The 17,527-nt window shown below is 31.7% G+C and overlaps 2 protein-coding genes across 4 annotated transcripts; both read left to right on the top strand.

The window, feature by feature from the left end:
* Nucleotides 1–240: 240 nt before the first annotated feature.
* Nucleotides 241–9,129, top strand: LOC141675029 (uncharacterized). Its single transcript, XM_074481738.1, has 5 exons — nucleotides 241–793; nucleotides 6,528–6,577; nucleotides 7,087–7,164; nucleotides 7,372–7,978; nucleotides 8,190–9,129. Exons 1-5 carry the CDS (start codon nucleotides 623–625, stop codon nucleotides 8,922–8,924), a joined length of 1,641 nt encoding a protein of 546 aa, XP_074337839.1. The 5' UTR covers nucleotides 241–622; the 3' UTR covers nucleotides 8,925–9,129.
* A 1,725-nt stretch (nucleotides 9,130–10,854) lies between these two features.
* LOC141671723 (uncharacterized) lies at nucleotides 10,855–17,527 on the top strand. 3 transcript variants are annotated; one of them, XM_074478048.1, is made up of 16 exons: nucleotides 10,855–11,169; nucleotides 11,886–11,976; nucleotides 12,074–12,175; nucleotides 12,646–12,681; nucleotides 12,853–12,957; nucleotides 13,160–13,243; nucleotides 13,344–13,462; nucleotides 13,540–13,641; nucleotides 13,827–13,943; nucleotides 14,061–14,126; nucleotides 14,350–14,416; nucleotides 15,371–15,424; nucleotides 16,037–16,126; nucleotides 16,340–16,366; nucleotides 16,507–16,533; nucleotides 17,061–17,527. In XM_074478048.1, exons 2-16 carry the CDS (start codon nucleotides 11,917–11,919, stop codon nucleotides 17,208–17,210), a joined length of 1,206 nt encoding a protein of 401 aa, XP_074334149.1. In that variant the 5' UTR covers nucleotides 10,855–11,169; nucleotides 11,886–11,916; the 3' UTR covers nucleotides 17,211–17,527. The 3 variants fall into 3 exon arrangements, with proteins under 3 accessions (XP_074334149.1, XP_074334151.1, XP_074334150.1); XM_074478050.1 differs by having other exon boundaries at nucleotides 10,855–11,181; XM_074478049.1 differs by lacking the exon at nucleotides 10,855–11,169 and having other exon boundaries at nucleotides 11,411–11,976.

Genomic DNA, 17,527 nt, shown 5'->3' with positions numbered 1-17,527 from the left:
CCTATTATTTTGTAAATTAATCAATACAGGAGATGATAGTCAATTTCGGTACATGCAAATAAATATAATACAAAAAGCATCTGAAAAACAAGGGCTTAAAGGAATGTTTGGCAAAGCATACTCCTACTGAAAATGACAAAATAAAAAATTACTAAAATTTCAAAAACCAGTACGGACAAAAAACACATACAAACCCAAATAAACCCCTGAAAACACAAATGTCAGGACAAAACACCAGGGTAAAATCGTCAAAAAAAAAGAGAGGAGCAAAACAGCAACACCACTTTACAAACAGAATGACAAAGATATAGAGGAGATAGAGATAAACATATACACACACAAACCCCTCAATTACATCAAAATTATGTATAATAATAATTAATAATATTTACCAATCATCTATTTTTATGTTTTTTTAATTAGCGGTTTTTATTTCAACTCCTTTTCTCACGCTTACTTCTTCTCCAAACATCATTTTTTATTACAAAACAATAAAATTCTCGCCGGAAAATTGTATGTATTTTTGTGTGTATATTTTTCCGATACGAGGGGGGCATTTGCTAAAATACGCGGGGTGCGTGCAATAGTAATAGGGGTGATATAATCGTGGGCGTACACGTGGATGGCAAAGATGAGGGAAGGGAAGTTAGCGGTGGGGCCCAGGTTGAGGTGGGGTACATGGGAGGAACTTATATTGGGAAGCGCGGTTTTAAGGCACGGGAAAAAGGATTGGAATTTGATTGCTTCGGAGCTCCGAGTCCGAACCGTTTACCCGTTTAGCTTCACCCCTGAGGTTATTAAATTATTTTATTTTATTTCTTGGAATTTATTTTTTGCAGTTATTTTAGTTTATGTTAAGTTATTAGAAATGTGTTTTTCATTTATTTTTGTTTAATGTAGACATGTGGGAAGAAAATGTGAAGTTAGTGGTTTATAAAAATGTAGAGTAATGTGCTTAGGTGTTAAGTAAAAGATTAGTGAAGTTGTAAAAGTTTGCAAGTCACTTTTTTTCACGTGCTTGGGTCTTTAAGTAAAAGTTTGTTGTAAAAATTTGGATAATGGTAAATAATACTGTATTTTTTGAAATTGGTAATATTGACGAAATACGATTTCTATTTGAAATACGCCATCTCAGAATAGGTATTTAACATAATTTTTTATTTTTTAAAAGTTGAAATACGCTTTCTGAGACTGGTATATGAAATAAGCTTTTTCAGATTGGGTATATACCATTAAAATAGCTTAGTTCTGCAGAGAATATTTTGCGAGTAAGAACTTGGAGACTTGCCTTTAAAAAATAAATAAAGTTCAGTTTTGCTAGGAGGGAGGTCGAGGTTTCAAATGTGGTTTTTGGCAAGGAGGGGTTTGTGAGTGTGTTCAATAATTAAAAAGAAAAGAATATAATCCTGTGGTAGTTCTCCGCTCTCCACTAAATTCAAATCTCTAACTCATTTAACTTTTAAGTTATATGATGTATAAAAGTAACAGAATAAAAAAATTAACTGAAAGTATAAAAGTACCAAATAACAGAATTTACTATAATTACATTCAAAATATTATGTTGATGTTTATTAAGCCAAAGCGCAAATTATCAAAAGTAACCAAAACAAGTTATGTTTAGATTATACAAAAACGAACCAAGGCATTACATTTGAACTGATTTTAAGTTTTAGGTTACTTTTATCTAGTTATATATATATGCCTAGTCGTGTTCCATTGCAAGTCATCTTAGTATACAAACTTGTTACAATACAAATCATCTTAGTATACGAACTAGTTACAATACAAATGACACACTTCAAATACTCAGTATCAGTAATTTTGTTTTTTGAACGAGTTTTATAATTACACGTCCTATTTTCTACTTAGAAAGAAGGTGCAATAGAGATTATAAATTATCAATACCATTCATTTGAATACTTAAATTTATTCCTATTGAGATTGAGGCAGAATAGTAAAGTTCCATAGAGAAGATATTGGCAATCCCTGGGTGTCTTAGTACACTATGGTGCCTAAGTTTTGAATCAGATCAGTCAATAATTGTTATAGGTGTTTATACTCTATACTGAACCAGTTCAAAGATAATTGCAGTTCAGAGGCTGAGAGTTCATATGTTCCCTTTAGTAAAATATGTCTTGCATGATTGTTTATCTGCTCTTACTCCTAAGATTAGAGAGTACGATTGTTGAACATGTTACTCTCCCAGACTCTACTCTAGACTTTGGAGTATGCTTAGTTTGGTTTAGTTTGATCATTACATATGATCAATCTTAAAGTGTTATGATTTAACAACATAAAAAAGAGAGTGAAATACTGTCGCAAACAAATCATAGAGACAAGTGTATTTGATTATTTGTTGAATTATTAAAAATAATTTGCGGATGTTTTTTTTTGGTTTTAATATGTTTTTTGTTGTCAAGTTTTTCATTCTTAAATTTTGGAAATTTTTAATTGTGATTATGAAGTGAACATAAAAATTGCCTTTTAGTTAAGATAATTAACATGTCAATAGATTTGCTGAATGTTCAATGTTTTGGGTATGGGTTGAGGCCTAGGCTTCTAGGTTTCATTATGCATTTTCCAAGTTGTGTTTCCACCTATAGCAAAGTGTAATATGGGTTTGGGGTTTTTTTCATTTCCTAAACAAAAATGTTTTCTTTTCTTTGCTTTTTTATTTATCTCCCGTATGTTGTGAAACTTTCTTGACACTTGCAAATGCATAGGGTTGTAATTCGAGCCGAGCTTTTTTGAGTTCGACTCGAACTCGACTCGATTAACTCGGCTCGAACTCGTTATCGAGCTCGAGCTCGAACAAGATTTTAGGCTCGATTAAAAACTCGAGCCGAGCCGAGTTTTTTTGAACTCGACTCGAGCTCGACTTGATAAACTCGAACTCGAACTCGAACTCGGTTAATTTTTTATATTTTAATAATATTTTTATTTTTTATATATGTTATTACTTATGTTATTAATATTACTCATGTTTTTCTAAATTTTTATTTTTTCCATTAATGTAACTTGATGCTATTTTTATTTATTATTTACATGATTAATAATATTTTATTTTACTTATATTATTAATATGACTTATGTCTTTCTATATTTGTTATTTACATGATTGATAATTTTTTCTGGATATGTATATATATTTTGATATTGGTAGTCCTTTGTCACTTTGTGTATATTTGAGGGGACCCTTCCATACTTTTATTTGTTTGAAATATTTGCATTTGTTTTTTTTCAATCGGTTCTTCAAAGTTCACATGTATTCCTATATATTGTCCCTTTTTCTACCCAAGGGTGTTTTTTTGGTCAACCTTAATAAAGATTATTTAATTTAAATATTTTTTTTAATTTTTCTCAATATATATGTAATTGTGTTATTCCATTATACATATAAATTATAAAATATTTTAGCTACCGACATTATAAAGCCTTCTTTATTGCTATTGTACACAAAATAGGATATGATTATCAAAAAAAATATTTTAATTTCATTCTAGCGTATCATTTATAAATACTTGTTGACTCAGATTTCTTGTCATACTAATTTTTTTAAGTAAAAATTTCTGGTCACATTTTTAGTCTATCAATTTTTCATGTAACATTTATTTTGTTTCAAAACTAATTTTGTTTTGAACTGAATTAGATTTGTATTGCATCAATTATTAATTTTTTATAGAAAAATAAGAATTTATTAATTTGAAAGAGTAAAACAAAAAAGGATCAAGTTGGAGTTGAAGCAAGTAAAATTGTTATCGAGTTTCGTTTGATTTTATTTTAAAATAAAAAGGACAATTACGAATTTTACATCAAATAATCTATTCAATATAGGGCTTCTATTTTTTTGTTTAAATCATGAATCTATAGAATATTCCTTTATTTTAGATTCAAAAGTTATCATTTATTTCAAAATATAACGGTCCTTTATAGTAATAATGTATTACTACTATATTGATATTTTATTATAAATTCGAATCATACTTTTGATAGTTGTCTAAATTCTAATTGAGATGTCAACTAATTAGATCTAAATTTACAATTTAGTGATAAGTTAATAGGTATATTATACAATATGATATAAATTATACCAAAAAAGTTTTATTATGTTGTATTGTTATTAATTAAAATTATTATTTTTATAATTGTTATTTATTAATGATTTAATGTCTATTGCGTACTTTTGTTTTAAAAAAGATAAAAATTACTTTTCTCCCCCGAGTCCCGACAATAATAAAATTATCATTTTACTTTATTTATCATATAGAGTCTTACTCAAATACAAACTAAATTAAAATACAAACTACACCTCCCACACACAATTACACATAATTCCCTACATTTTTAATTGAATTTTTCCCGTCAATTAGTGAACTCTTTTTAAAATCTAATTTCAATATATTTTTCTATATCATCCAACAATCAGTACCATATTTGATATGTTTCGATGATAAATCACTAATTATGTCTACGAGAATCAATAAAAGTACTGGTTCTGGAATTAGTACAGATTTCAGTTTACTGATTCGGGTAAGTTTAAATACGGGTTAAATATCAAAGTAGTCACTGAAGTGAAGGCCATATATCACTTCCTTCACTAATCTTAACGGGGTATCATTTTGATCACTAAAGTTACATAAATATCAAATAGATAACTCTAAAAATACGATTATAAATTAAATATTATCACCTGTTATGTTCTACACATTTTTCTTCAACGCTACTATAACCAAATGAAAAGTTGTGAACTCTAGTATTTTAGATAATATATCTAGATTTTAAAAAAATTATTTACTATCTATTTTAAATTTTATAGTTATTTTATCTTACTTAATTAAAAATAAATAGTAAATAAAAGTTTTAAAATCTAGATATATTATCTAAAATGCTAGAGTTCATAACTTTTCATTTGATTATAGTAGCGTTGAAGAAAAATGTGTAGAACTTAACAAAAGATAATATTTATTTTTTTGTCACATTTTTGGAGTTATCTATTTGATAATTATACGACTTTAGTGATCAAAATGATACCCCGTTAAGATCAGTGAAGGAATTGATATATCACTTTCACTTCAGTGACCAATTTGATATTTAACCCATTTAAATACTGATTTGTCGTCAAAATATAGCAAATATGCTATGCAAATCGATGAGTGTGAGATGAATAAAAATACGGTGAAATTATTTTTTTTAAAAAGTTAACCAACTAACGGGAAAAGTAAAATTAAAAACGAAGGGGAAAGTGATTAAACATATGGGTCTCATTGGTTTGTAGTTTGTATTCTAATATTGGTTTGTATTTGAGCACTTGCCTATTATATATATAAGATATACAATATACAATATATAAAAATAAGTACATTTTTAAGAAATATGAAGATAGAGTTAAACAAAATTAATAAAATAGATGATTTGAAAAATTATACTAACAAAGGTGTTGTTATTTGTTTTCTAGTTTATACATGTATTTGAATGTGTTGTTTGATTTACCTCAGAACACATGTATGTTATTTTGAACATTTATTTATTGTTATTAATAGTGAAACTAATGTTTTTAAATTACAAGTCAAAATTTTAAAAAAGAAATATTTTTACGAAGGTAAAAATAAAACTCGAATAACTCGATAAGAACCCGATAACTCGAAAACATGTTAAAAACTCGATAAACTCGTAGGCTCGATAAACTCGATAACTCGAAAATATGTGAAAAACTCGATAAACTCGAAAACTCGAAAACTTGTTAAAAACTCGTTTAACTCGAAAACTCGTTAAAAAACTCGTTAAGTTCGAAAACTCGCGAACTGCTCGAACTCGGCTCGTGTATTACCCGAGCCGAGCTCGAACACACAATTCAGGCTCGATTATTTTCAGGCTCGACTCGACTCGATAAAGAAAAGCTCGAACTCGACTGCAAAAAACTCGAACTCGGCTCGAATTACAGCCCTACAAATGCATATTTCCAGATGATAATTTATTGAAACAAACACCCAAGTAATTTGTAAATTACAGCGTGGTGAAACTAGTCAAAGTTCCACTCCAGATAGACTCAGTTTCACTTGACTTATTTATACCAACCATCATAGGTTATTTGTTACTTGTCAGAGGATGGATAAGTAACTAATACTTCATTCGGTTGGGAGGAACAGAATGAAAGATTATATACATAATTAGAGGTAGAAGAAGCGGTTGGAAGAATAAAGAGTGTAATAAGTAGAAGAGTTAAAAATTTTAGTAATGAGATTTGTGAAAAGAGATTAGGAAGGAGCATGGAGCAACCATTTTTAAATTTGGTGGGTTTGAGCTGTAGTTATAATTCGTAATGGAATGAAGAAAGGAATACAATAGTTAAAAGCTTTTTATTTAACAATAAGAATTTCCATCCTATTCAATCCAATTTCATCCCTCCTAACCTAAAGGAATTTAACAGTACGTCATTCAGTTATTTTCACTGTTTTTGTATTTATTCTAGTTAGGTTATTATTCGTCTTGTTTTTTTTGGTGCGATGCTAACTGTTACTTGATTTCAGGCCTGCAAAGCGAAGTATGAGGACTTACGACGGCGTTACTCCGGCTGCAAGTAAGTACACGTGTTTCTTTGATACATCTATTATTTGATTTGTCATATTACTTTATTAGTTAAAATTCTAAAGGGAATTGTATGGTGTTGCAGTAAGGTGATTCCTAGTAGAGCTTTAGCCTAGTCCCTGTGTACTTTAGTTCGTGGGATGGTTAATGTGTCCTACTACAACCACTAAATTGATTTGCAGACTTTGCAAATAATGTATATTTTGAACTAGATTTAAGGACATCATGACCTTGTAGCACTTGGACTCAATGGTATTAAAACATTGGATACATTGTCAATAGCTTTTTTTCCTTGCTTAATATAATGCAATTGTACAGAGTATTTTCTTTTTAATCCTGAGAAGTAATTTACCCACCACTGGTAACCCGGCAGCAGTACAGGCTTTGCCATTGTTCGCAAAAATAAAATACATCTGTGAATCAGTTTTTATCTTTAACCATCCAGTAATCAACTTTCCCTTGATATATGTTTTCTCATTTTCCTTGTTGTCTATTCTTTAGAGCTTGGTTTGAAGAATTAAGGAAGTGCCGGGTGAAAGAGCTTAAGCAAGAATTGAAGAAATCCGAAGAATCAATCGGGTTAGATATTTTATACCTTTTTTTTATTTATTTTGGTGTTGTTGCCCAACAAGGCTATTTTAACTTTTATTTTCTTTGCCTTCTGATCATTTATGAAAGTAGTTTTCTCTCTTTCATATTCAAATTTAGATGGATGTAATTTATTTTTTATCTTAAGAACTTGAACCTTTTATTTGAAGTACAAATGAATTATTATTTTTTGTTTAGATCTCTTGAAGCGAAGCTGAAGAGGCTTAAGGCTGCGAAAGTAGAGGACTGTCAGGTTGATTATGATACCAGCCGGACAGAATCACCTGAACCTGTACCGAAGATCAAGCTCGTTGAGTTTTCTGCTAAAGAAACTTCCAAGGACAGTTTATCTGCTGGAAGTTTCACTCAGGATTTCAGGTCAAGTTTTTCCCCTGAATGTCGAATTACAGAACTGGAATCAACTCCAGAATTGGAAACAAAGCCAAAGAGTTTGGAGTCTGATGAGCATGAGACACTTCTAAGCATAAAATTACAAGGGCTTATGAATGAAAATAAAAGTACTGTAAGAAAGAGGAGAGGTAAAAGAAAGAGGAAAGGTTGTAATATGGAAGTCAGAGAAGGTAGCATTTTAGAAAGCGAACATTTTTGTCCATCTAATGTTCAAACCAATTCATCTTGGAAGGAAACCTCTACCAGTGGCTGTGGTGAAATAAACAAATCTTCCTCTGTAGATGGTAAATATAGAGACTTGTTTAGGGGGACCAGTGGAAGCTTGATGGGGATGTTTGGAGTCGTTGCAGAAAGCAAGCATGCTATGGTCTTTACGCGAAGACTTGATAGCCAGGTAGGTAAAATATTTTTGGTGTTTGTTTAATTTTTAGCATCTCTATCAAATTTTACTACCAAAATATTCGTTGATTAGGCAATAGTGAGACATGTATAAGATGTGGATCTTGATTCCTGAACCGTCATTCTTCACCTCCTCAAAAAAAAGAAAAGATCTTGATTGTAGTTGTTTATCTGTACACTTACGTGATTAATGTTAATTCTTACAGAAGCGGGCACGGTACAAGAGAATAATCCGACAACACATGGATCTCGACACAATAAGATCGAGAATTGATAGTGGGACCATCAAATCAATTCGAGAACTCTTCAGAGACTTTCTTTTGCTAGCCAATAATGCGCTGATTTTTTACTCGAAAAGAACACGCGAGTACAAGTCTGCCTTTACCCTCAGAGAATTTCTCATGAAAGAATATAGACAACAAAGCAAGGATTCCCTTGATAAGGTTTTCTCGTCCATTGTACATTTATCACCAATGCGCAGTACTCCTGTAAGACCAAGAAGTTTTCGCCCCCGACCAGAGAAATCAAAGTTTTCTGCTAAGCCAACTGATACTGCAGGTGGTGTTGCTGGAACTCTACTTGGTAATAAAAGAGTAGGTGATGTGAGTCCTAGTACTCCTTCACTTGCACTGCAGTCATCAGTGGTGGCAAGAAAAAGCTCAGGATCTCCACAGGGGTACCTAAAAATGCGAAATGCTGATTCCAGCTCTGCTCCTTTAGGGTCCCCGGTGACTGCAAAGAAACATATAGGGATATCGCTTGGTTCCAAAAAAATTAACAATGCTGATGGTTCTAATCTTCCGAAGCAGTCAAAGCTGGTGACAAAGAAAGGTTTCAGTCATCCCGGAAAGATTGTGCACACAGATTCCAATAATCATCGATCTAAATCTATGGTGATGAAGGAAAGAAAACGAGCAGCACAGAAGATGACTGGTTTGTAGTTTTTCTCCATTTTTTAGCTAAAAGTAGCTGATTAGCCATAGTTGTATTATCATCTTAAACATAACTCAGTTGTGAGAACACCAAATCAAACATATTAAAGTGTATTCTAGTTTTCTCATTTAGGAGAAGAGATAGATGTACAAACTTATCATAGACGTTTTCTATGAAAATCCAATTTATGTCCATGCCTTGAAAATGAGCAAGTTTTCCAATGAATCCCGGGACAAGAAATAAGTCCTTACTACGTCACCACGCTCGGTAATATATCCGTATATTATTATAGAAATTAGTCGATTTTTCAAAAATCGTCCATAAATCACTCAAAAATCGTTCAAAAATATTTGTTCGATCCCGATAAATTGCAAATCGATAACTCAACTAAATAGTTTCGATATCCAAAATCTGTAACCATGATTCCGATATTATTCATTCACACTCACAAGATAAGCTACGAAAAGGTGAGATGTACCATGAGAAAATGACATGAAATCTAAGCAGTTTTCTTGTATTTCTGAATACAAATTTCACAAAAGGAAGCAATAAAAACCTGCTCAACTCATTGTCAAAATAGATTCCTTAAAAGGGAAACCCAGATCTACAGACAAGTGAGAAAGCAACTGCTCGATTAAGAATTAACAATATATTATTGCTCGTTAAAATATTGTTTGTAACGGTCCCAGTGTTTAGGTTTCACCTAAAACATTGACCTTAATTTCAGGCTTAACAACCCACATGCCAGCATACCTTAAAGTCTATTGCTGGAAAGGAAAGACTTGCTATAATTACTTAGAGAATCTATTTATTTATTATTTTTTTGCCATGGAGAATCTATTAATTTAGTGGGTGAGCAAACTTATAAATTTGTTCAAAACTAATTAATAACGAGTAATCCAGTGGGTTAATTAAAAATGTTCGACAAGTTCGAGTTCAATCGATAAATAATTTGAATCTGGCTTGATTATTATTGAATCGAATTCGAAGATTTTAAGAGTCGAGTTCTAGAAATTCACAAACAATTTGACTCATTTACAATACTGAAATAAGTAATTTTAGCGATAAAACTCCAATAATTTACAAACAATTTAACTCATTTGCAACTGCTTTTATACTGAATTTTAAGCAATATGTGTTAAACTTAACAATTATTTTTATCAAGCTTTTTCACTTTAAAATTGTATAAATTTCGTTTATAACCTATTTCAGTTGAGCAAATAAAATATGCCGGCTTACCGCTAACGTAACTAGGCAATTATATTATAATTGAAATATAATACATGTGTGCATATGGCTAAACAATTCTACTAGATCTACCGGCGATTTCACGGTCTCCTAGGATTGTTGTTATGCAAGATTAACGCTTACAACATTATTATGCTTGATTTTTTTTTATAATTATCTTATAAGTTCAAAGATAAGTATATTTCTGACTTATAAATTATCAGAAAATAGGACCCAAACAGCCTCTGAAAAAATATATTTAATAAATAGCTTATCATTTCAAATTCTCATATTTAATATTTGAATATATTAAAATTTTAAAATTAAATTCAAATTCAAGTTACCAAATATATTATTTCATAATAAGTTTATTTAAATTCAAATATATATTTCAATTTATATTAAATCAAATTTAAATTTTTACGCAAATCAAATATAACTCCAAAGTCGTTGTTACATGATCATTTTAAACAAACATGATGATGAAAATTAAATCACACCAGAAATAGACAGGTGTCATAAATCACACGTCTTTCCCATCTCAGTATTTTCACAAATAAACAAAAATAAATAAATAAAGATAATGTAAAGCTACATCCTCAAAGAACAGAATCACATAAATGCTTTCGCCAAATATAAATAAATTTATTACAATATTATATTTAGGACATTGATAGTGTCTTTAACATCACACACACTTTACATTTTTACAAAACACAAACACACACATTTACAGTTTACACACACACAAACAATAGTACTAGAGTTGGCTTCGTACTATATAACGTTGCAACACTTTACTCAACTTTGGTCTCTCCTTAAAACCCTCTCGTTTCTTTTATCTCTGTATCTATCTATCTCCTCTACATACATACATATAATCATCTTAAACCTTTGAAACTCTTGTGCTTCTTTGAACCCCCTTTTTGTCTTTTTCCCGCCTGACACATAATTCGATGAACTGGATGCTTGTCGGAGCTTGATTTCAGCTGCAATTACTGTTATACACACACACACGCATATGATGTATATGTTTAAGTGTGTTTTTTTTTACTACAAGATCTCCTTTGTTTAATGATTATAATATATGTTTAGTGTTTAGTAGCTTAGTTTGTACATTTGTTTTATTGTTTGTTCTTTTACTGTCTTTGATTTATACCCTTGTTTTATTTTATTGTTTTAAATCAAGATTTGTAGTTTATATATTTGACAGAGATCATGTGCTTCTTTTTTACATGTATTGATTATTTGGGTTTTTTTATTTTTTTAATTCTTGTTATTGTTTGTTAGGTTTTCGATTTTTTATCGAAATGGGTGCAACTTATTTTGGGTTTTGGGTTTGTTTGTGAATGAATTTTGATATTTTGAAGCAAACCCAATCTGTTTTGATTATATGTATAGAGCAAGATTTACTAGATGTTCTTACACCCGAAATGCACTTGGTATGAGAGTATGGCACTTTTTTAAAGATCGGATGTTTGTAGCTTGTGATTTAGAATTTTTTAATGGTGGTTGTGTTTAACCGTTATTAGTTGTTATTTGTTTTTGGTTTGTTAAGTTGGGGTGTTAGGTTGCCTAACATAGTGTTTGATCTTTTTGTAGTCCACTATTTTTGTATAATGATACTGTTAGGTAATTGCATTGTGCGTAAGAATCTTCTATGGTTCTTTTATTTCCATCTTCCAAACATTTGTAGGATATTCCTAATTTACTTTTGAATACTTTGTTAACATTGGCTGCAGCTTATGAGAATATCTGGATTCCTATTTGTCTATGAGGGGATTTAAATCGTGGAGGTGGCTATTGAGGAAAAGACATGTGTTGTTTGATGGGGTAATATTCTTTAACTTAGCATAGATGTTTTGAGCATTTGACGATTTGAAATATAATTGAAAACTAAATTTTGTTACTCTATCCATTCAAACTGCAGGTGACTCGCAATTTCAAGATGAAACCGTTTATGGGATTTGTATGTACCGTGATGTTGTTTGTTGTCTATAAAACCACAAATTACCAGTACCAGCAGACTGAGGTATGTTACCAAACTATGGCATCTATTTAGGCGATCATACTGACCAACTTGGTTACTTGGGTGTGTCTGTAGTAGCTATGACGAATTTAGGGACCATTTAATGATTTTTCAGAAGCCAGATTAATTAGTTAACTTGTTTGAATTTTCACGATGACTTAAATGTAGTTCACAGAAACCGTAATGATGTTTTGTGAGCAAACACATTTATGCACATATGCACCTACATATGGATACACTAAAGTATGTCTGACACATAACCTAAAGTCTTGTCAAGAGCATTAGTTCCAATTAAGGTTCTTGACCCACTGCTTGTTGCTTAGAGTGCTTCTATTATAGTAGATGTTTTGTTATGGCCATTTAAGCACTCATTGTCTCAGATTAATGTATCGATAATGCTGCTTTTTATTACTGTATTATTTCCCCCCATAATGGTCTGGCTAATGAATTCCCTTTTCTTTTCACATCATCAGTTGGATATTAAACTGCATCCTCTCTATACATCACAGGTAACAGGCTCAACATCAGCCTTTTGTATTAGTTTCATTTGTCATTTCCTTTTTCCTATGTACTCTTTTTTGTACAAGCAAATGGCGTGATGTTATCATTCTTATGTTCATCTCAAAGTACTTGCGGAAGCATGTGTTTTTTAAATAAGGTGCTTCTGATCTTTTGTATAGGCAGTGGACGAAGCTTGGAGAAGTTTAATTCGTTTACCTCGTGGCATCATTCAATCCACCTCTGATTTGGACTTGAGACCTCTGTGGACGACCAACAAGCCAAAGGTTGGAATTTTATTCTTATTTAATATGAATCTATGATCTAACATCAATGTGCAAAATGCATCTCAGTGTAGTCATCATATTGTTTCATTACTTGCTGCTTACTCCTTGTTGATACATTCTAAGTGTATGTAGTGTATCATACGAACTTTTTTTACCGTAGTGTTGTTTTCTGTGCTGAAATTTGCCTATGTGTTTGTAACAGGCAAAAGATTCCGGCCCTCGTTACTTGCTGGCAATTCCTGTTGGTATTAGTCAAAAGGATAATGTTGATAACATAGTTCAGAAGGTACTTACTTTCATAAATTTGGCTTCATTAGTCTGCTCAAATGTTCATTAACCTTTTACACAACTGCGCAGAGTATTTGATCTCACATCTTTCATTTCAGTTTCTTCCAGTTAATTTTACAATTGTATTGTTCCATTATGACGGAAAAGTGGATGGGTGGCAGAATCTTGAATGGAGTAATCAGGCCATTCATATTGTTGGTCAGAACCAAACAAAGTGGTAAGGCATACAACATTTTTTTTATTGTTTTAGGTGTTAAAAATTCTAGATTGTGCGATCATGTGTTCTTGTTTCAGGTGGTTTGCAAAACGTTTTCTACATCCGGCGGTTGTTTCTGTTTATGACTATATATTTCTCTGGGATGAAGATTTGGGGGTTGAGGATTTTAATCCAAGAAGGTATTTTCTATTCACTTATTAGCTGGTTGTCTTATTTTTTTCATGTGATTTCTGATATATATGTTTTATTGAAATGGTTGTGAAGATGTGTCCTGCACACGTTTAAAAATAATTGAATGTAGAACAGTGTAATGTACACCTGTTAGAATAGTTACTTGAATAATTGACGTGATTTCTGGTTTCAGTTACTTGGATATTGTTAGATCTCAAGGATTTGAGATATCTCAACCGGCTTTAGACCCAAATTCGACTGGTATACATCACAGGATCACCATACGAAGTAGACGCAAACAATTTCATAGGTAACTGTGTACATTTCCAAGATTCGAACACTACCACTTTCCAGCTTTCTGAGATTTTACCATCATTAGTGGTGCATTTGGATTCTGATGCTATTAAGTATAATCAATTTAATGCAGAAGAGTATATGATAAAAGAGGAAAAACAAAGTGTTCAGGTGACAGTGAAGGTCCACCATGCTCCGGGTAAGTTAACGTTTGTTCTTTTTGCTAGACTTGATTCAGGAAGTTCAACCGGGTTCATTCGGTAAATCAAGCCAGGAAATCTCGTTAGTTAGATAGCAATATAGTACTCTCTACTGTAGGAAATGTTAACATATAAAAGCAAACATTCAATTGGAAGGCACATTTTGTTACTGAATATTTGTATCAGTTACCAACTGTTAATTAAAATTTTCTATATATTCAGTTTTGTTGAAGGTATGGCTCCAGTGTTCTCGAGATCTGCTTGGCATTGTACGTGGCATCTCATTCAGGTATGTTATTCGATCATAATTTTGGAAGAGCGCTTACTCCACATCAACAGCTTTGGATGTTTTACTAAAATACACATGCTTACTTAACTAGAACAAAAAAAATGCAAAAAATGTATCTTTGTGTACACCGTACATAAATAGTGTCAGTGTGGAATGTAGACAACTGAATAAGGAATATCTTTCGAAACGTGCCCTACTACTCGAAGTATGTTTCAAATATTATGGAAGTTTTTTTATGTAAAGTTAAACTAGAACAGTTGGGGTTCTTCGTCCTGATAATGTTATCATAAATGTCAGTGCTCTTAAGATTAAGCTTTGAACCCAAGAAAGTAAATCTGAATGGCCACCCACAAGGCAGCTCTATGGAGCTAAATTCCAGGGAATGGAAAGGCAACATTTATAACACGAGGGTTGCTGATTGCTGATGATTGATTTACTTTCATGGTTATTTTTATAGATCATAAAAAAATGTTTGTGCTAATGATACTAGAGAATGGAAGGTAGGGAATATATATATATATATATATATATATATTAGAGAGTATAAGAGAAGCAGTTTGTAAGTGTGAATTTAATTGGAGACGTGACATTAGTAGAGCAAGTGCAGGAGTTCAATCCACCTAATGGAGTTTTAAGTAGGATCTACATCATAGTGTTCACGACGATAGATGTTTATAACTACCCAACCTAAGTGATATAAAAAAACCCAGTCTTTTCACTTGTTCAAATGCACTCCTGCACATTTCAGTCATCCTTATTCTACTAAACAAAGTTGGATAAATTATGCAAGGTGCATGTTGAATAGGGAGTTCTTTGTAGGACTTTTTTTACGGGTCTAGCTTGTTGGATTTTTTGGTATTGATTGAGACTTTCTCACTCAAATTCATCACTTGGTTTGTTTATATACAGAATTGAAGCTTATTAATAAATCCTACTCTGTTAATCTTTTGTCAGAATGATCTTGTTCATGGATGGGGCTTGGACATGAAACTCGGTTATTGTGCACAGGTAAAATCATGGATTGTTGCTAATCCCTCTTCTAGGACAATTATTTATTATTGGAGTTTAGATTTTGGATGAACCAGTGAAAGTTTTGCTTATTATCACATTAGTATGATGAACAAAATATCATTATTCTTTTTCTAATAATACTAGCTGGATGTTAAAGGAGGCTGCTTGAGTTTGTACCTTTTATTGCTTAATGTTCTTTAGTTTATTAAGAGGCTCTTTTCACGAGAAACTTTTAATCAAAATTAATTGACTTGCTAGTGGTGTGAGGAAAAAAAATGTTGGTATACAATGTTTACTATAACAGTATAACTTATTAAATAGCACCTCGTAGTGATTTATTCTAGACATTCAAGTCTGTAGCGACTAGCATATATAAAGGTGTTTTTATATCATATGTTAATAAACATTGTTAAACATAATATTATATATATTTTTGAACTTGTGGGGCTTTAAAATACATGTATTCACTTAACATCTTTTTTTGCATTCAATTTTTGGGGTCTTTAATCTGGGAACCAAAGAGACTGTTTTTAATGTAGCCGCATAGTTCCTGCTTTCATCCTGGTATCTGACGTTCTTGTATGTTCCATCAATATTGAATTTCTCCAGGGGGATCGCACAAAGAAAATAGGTGTCGTTGATAGTGAATATCTGGTTCATCAGAGCATACAAACTCTAGGTGGACCATCTGCAGAAAAGGTAATATGCCCGATTTTTTTCTAGTCATATGATGAGAGTTATTTTGAACATAATGATATAAGCCATATTAATGTTATAAAATCACTATGTTGACGGCACTTTGCACAAATCCTGATACGTGCTACTAAATTTGTTGACTGAGAAAACATTTTAATGTTTCATAATCTTTGCAACCTAGTTTGAAATTTTGGATTTCCTTTTAATTGTTTGCAGGGTCCAAAAACAGAGGAGTTGTTAAAGGTATCCGTTTGCAATCTAATCTTTTTCTTGTATTATTTCATGTTTTTCCTAAATATTTACGTTTTCCGGGTAGTTGAAAAATATAGTTATTTGCTCTGCATAATTTTGTACTCACTGTTGTTTATTTCTTCTGATTTCAGAGACATATTGTTGATGTACGGGCAGAGGTTAGGCAACTGAACTTTTAACAGCTTTCTTTTTCTTTAAGTACTGTGATGCAATTACTATAGTCCTTTAAATAGGTGATTTGATTACTACATGTATCATATGTGGATTACTATTCCTCAACTTTTGAAGTGATGGTCTTAAATATGTTAGGTGTTAGTACTTGGGAGTAATATTCGCTTTCACATTCAATTCACCATTCGCCTTAAACAGGCAATCATCACCCTCAGTTCAGAAAACTTGATTTCCCCTTTATTTTCTTTAAGTGCATACACAATAAGACACATTTGTATGATACTTATGTTCAAAACTTAGTGTCTACTAAGAGTTAGATACCAGAAGTTGATTTAAAATATTATTATCAAACTTCGTAATCCTATTGTCAGTTTAGGTGGTGTAATGGCTTTGTCATATCAACTTTTGTAATTTCATTACTACTTTATGCTTTGCGGCATTTGTAACTGTCTATAATTTCAGAAATGGAGATCACTTTAAGTTAATTTTGCGGTATCTGATAATGACTGAACAGATAAGAAGACAATCTACAGTAGAGCTTAAAAAATTTAAGGCGCGCTGGGAAAAAGCCGTAGAGGAGGATAAGAACTGGGTTGATCCCTTTAGAAAGACGAGAAGACTGTGGCTACCAAAGAAAAATCAAAAGAAACTGCAGCTTGCATAAAAGCAATCCAGCTACAACAAACCTCATATTTCTTACATGCTTGTATTATCTGCAGTACATATAAATTGTGTAACGTTGCTGGGCTAATCTTTTCGATGCATTTGTATACAGGGTACTGCATCTTTTTTGTTTATTGATCGTTGTTCGTTTTTGTATAGAGGTCTGGGTGTTGATTATTGTAGTGGTTAGATGATTTATTAGCTGAGGTGGAGCTCCAGTAACAATACAAAATAGGATTTGGCCTTTTAAACGATATATAATTTTTTTTTATGTAGTAATTTGAACCAATATTATGTACACCAACATATTTAACGCCA

This window comes from Apium graveolens, chromosome 7, assembly GCF_009905375.1.
Source record: "Apium graveolens cultivar Ventura chromosome 7, ASM990537v1, whole genome shotgun sequence".
NCBI lineage: Eukaryota > Viridiplantae > Streptophyta > Magnoliopsida > Apiales > Apiaceae > Apium > Apium graveolens.
This window is presented reverse-complemented; position numbering and strand designations above follow the sequence as displayed.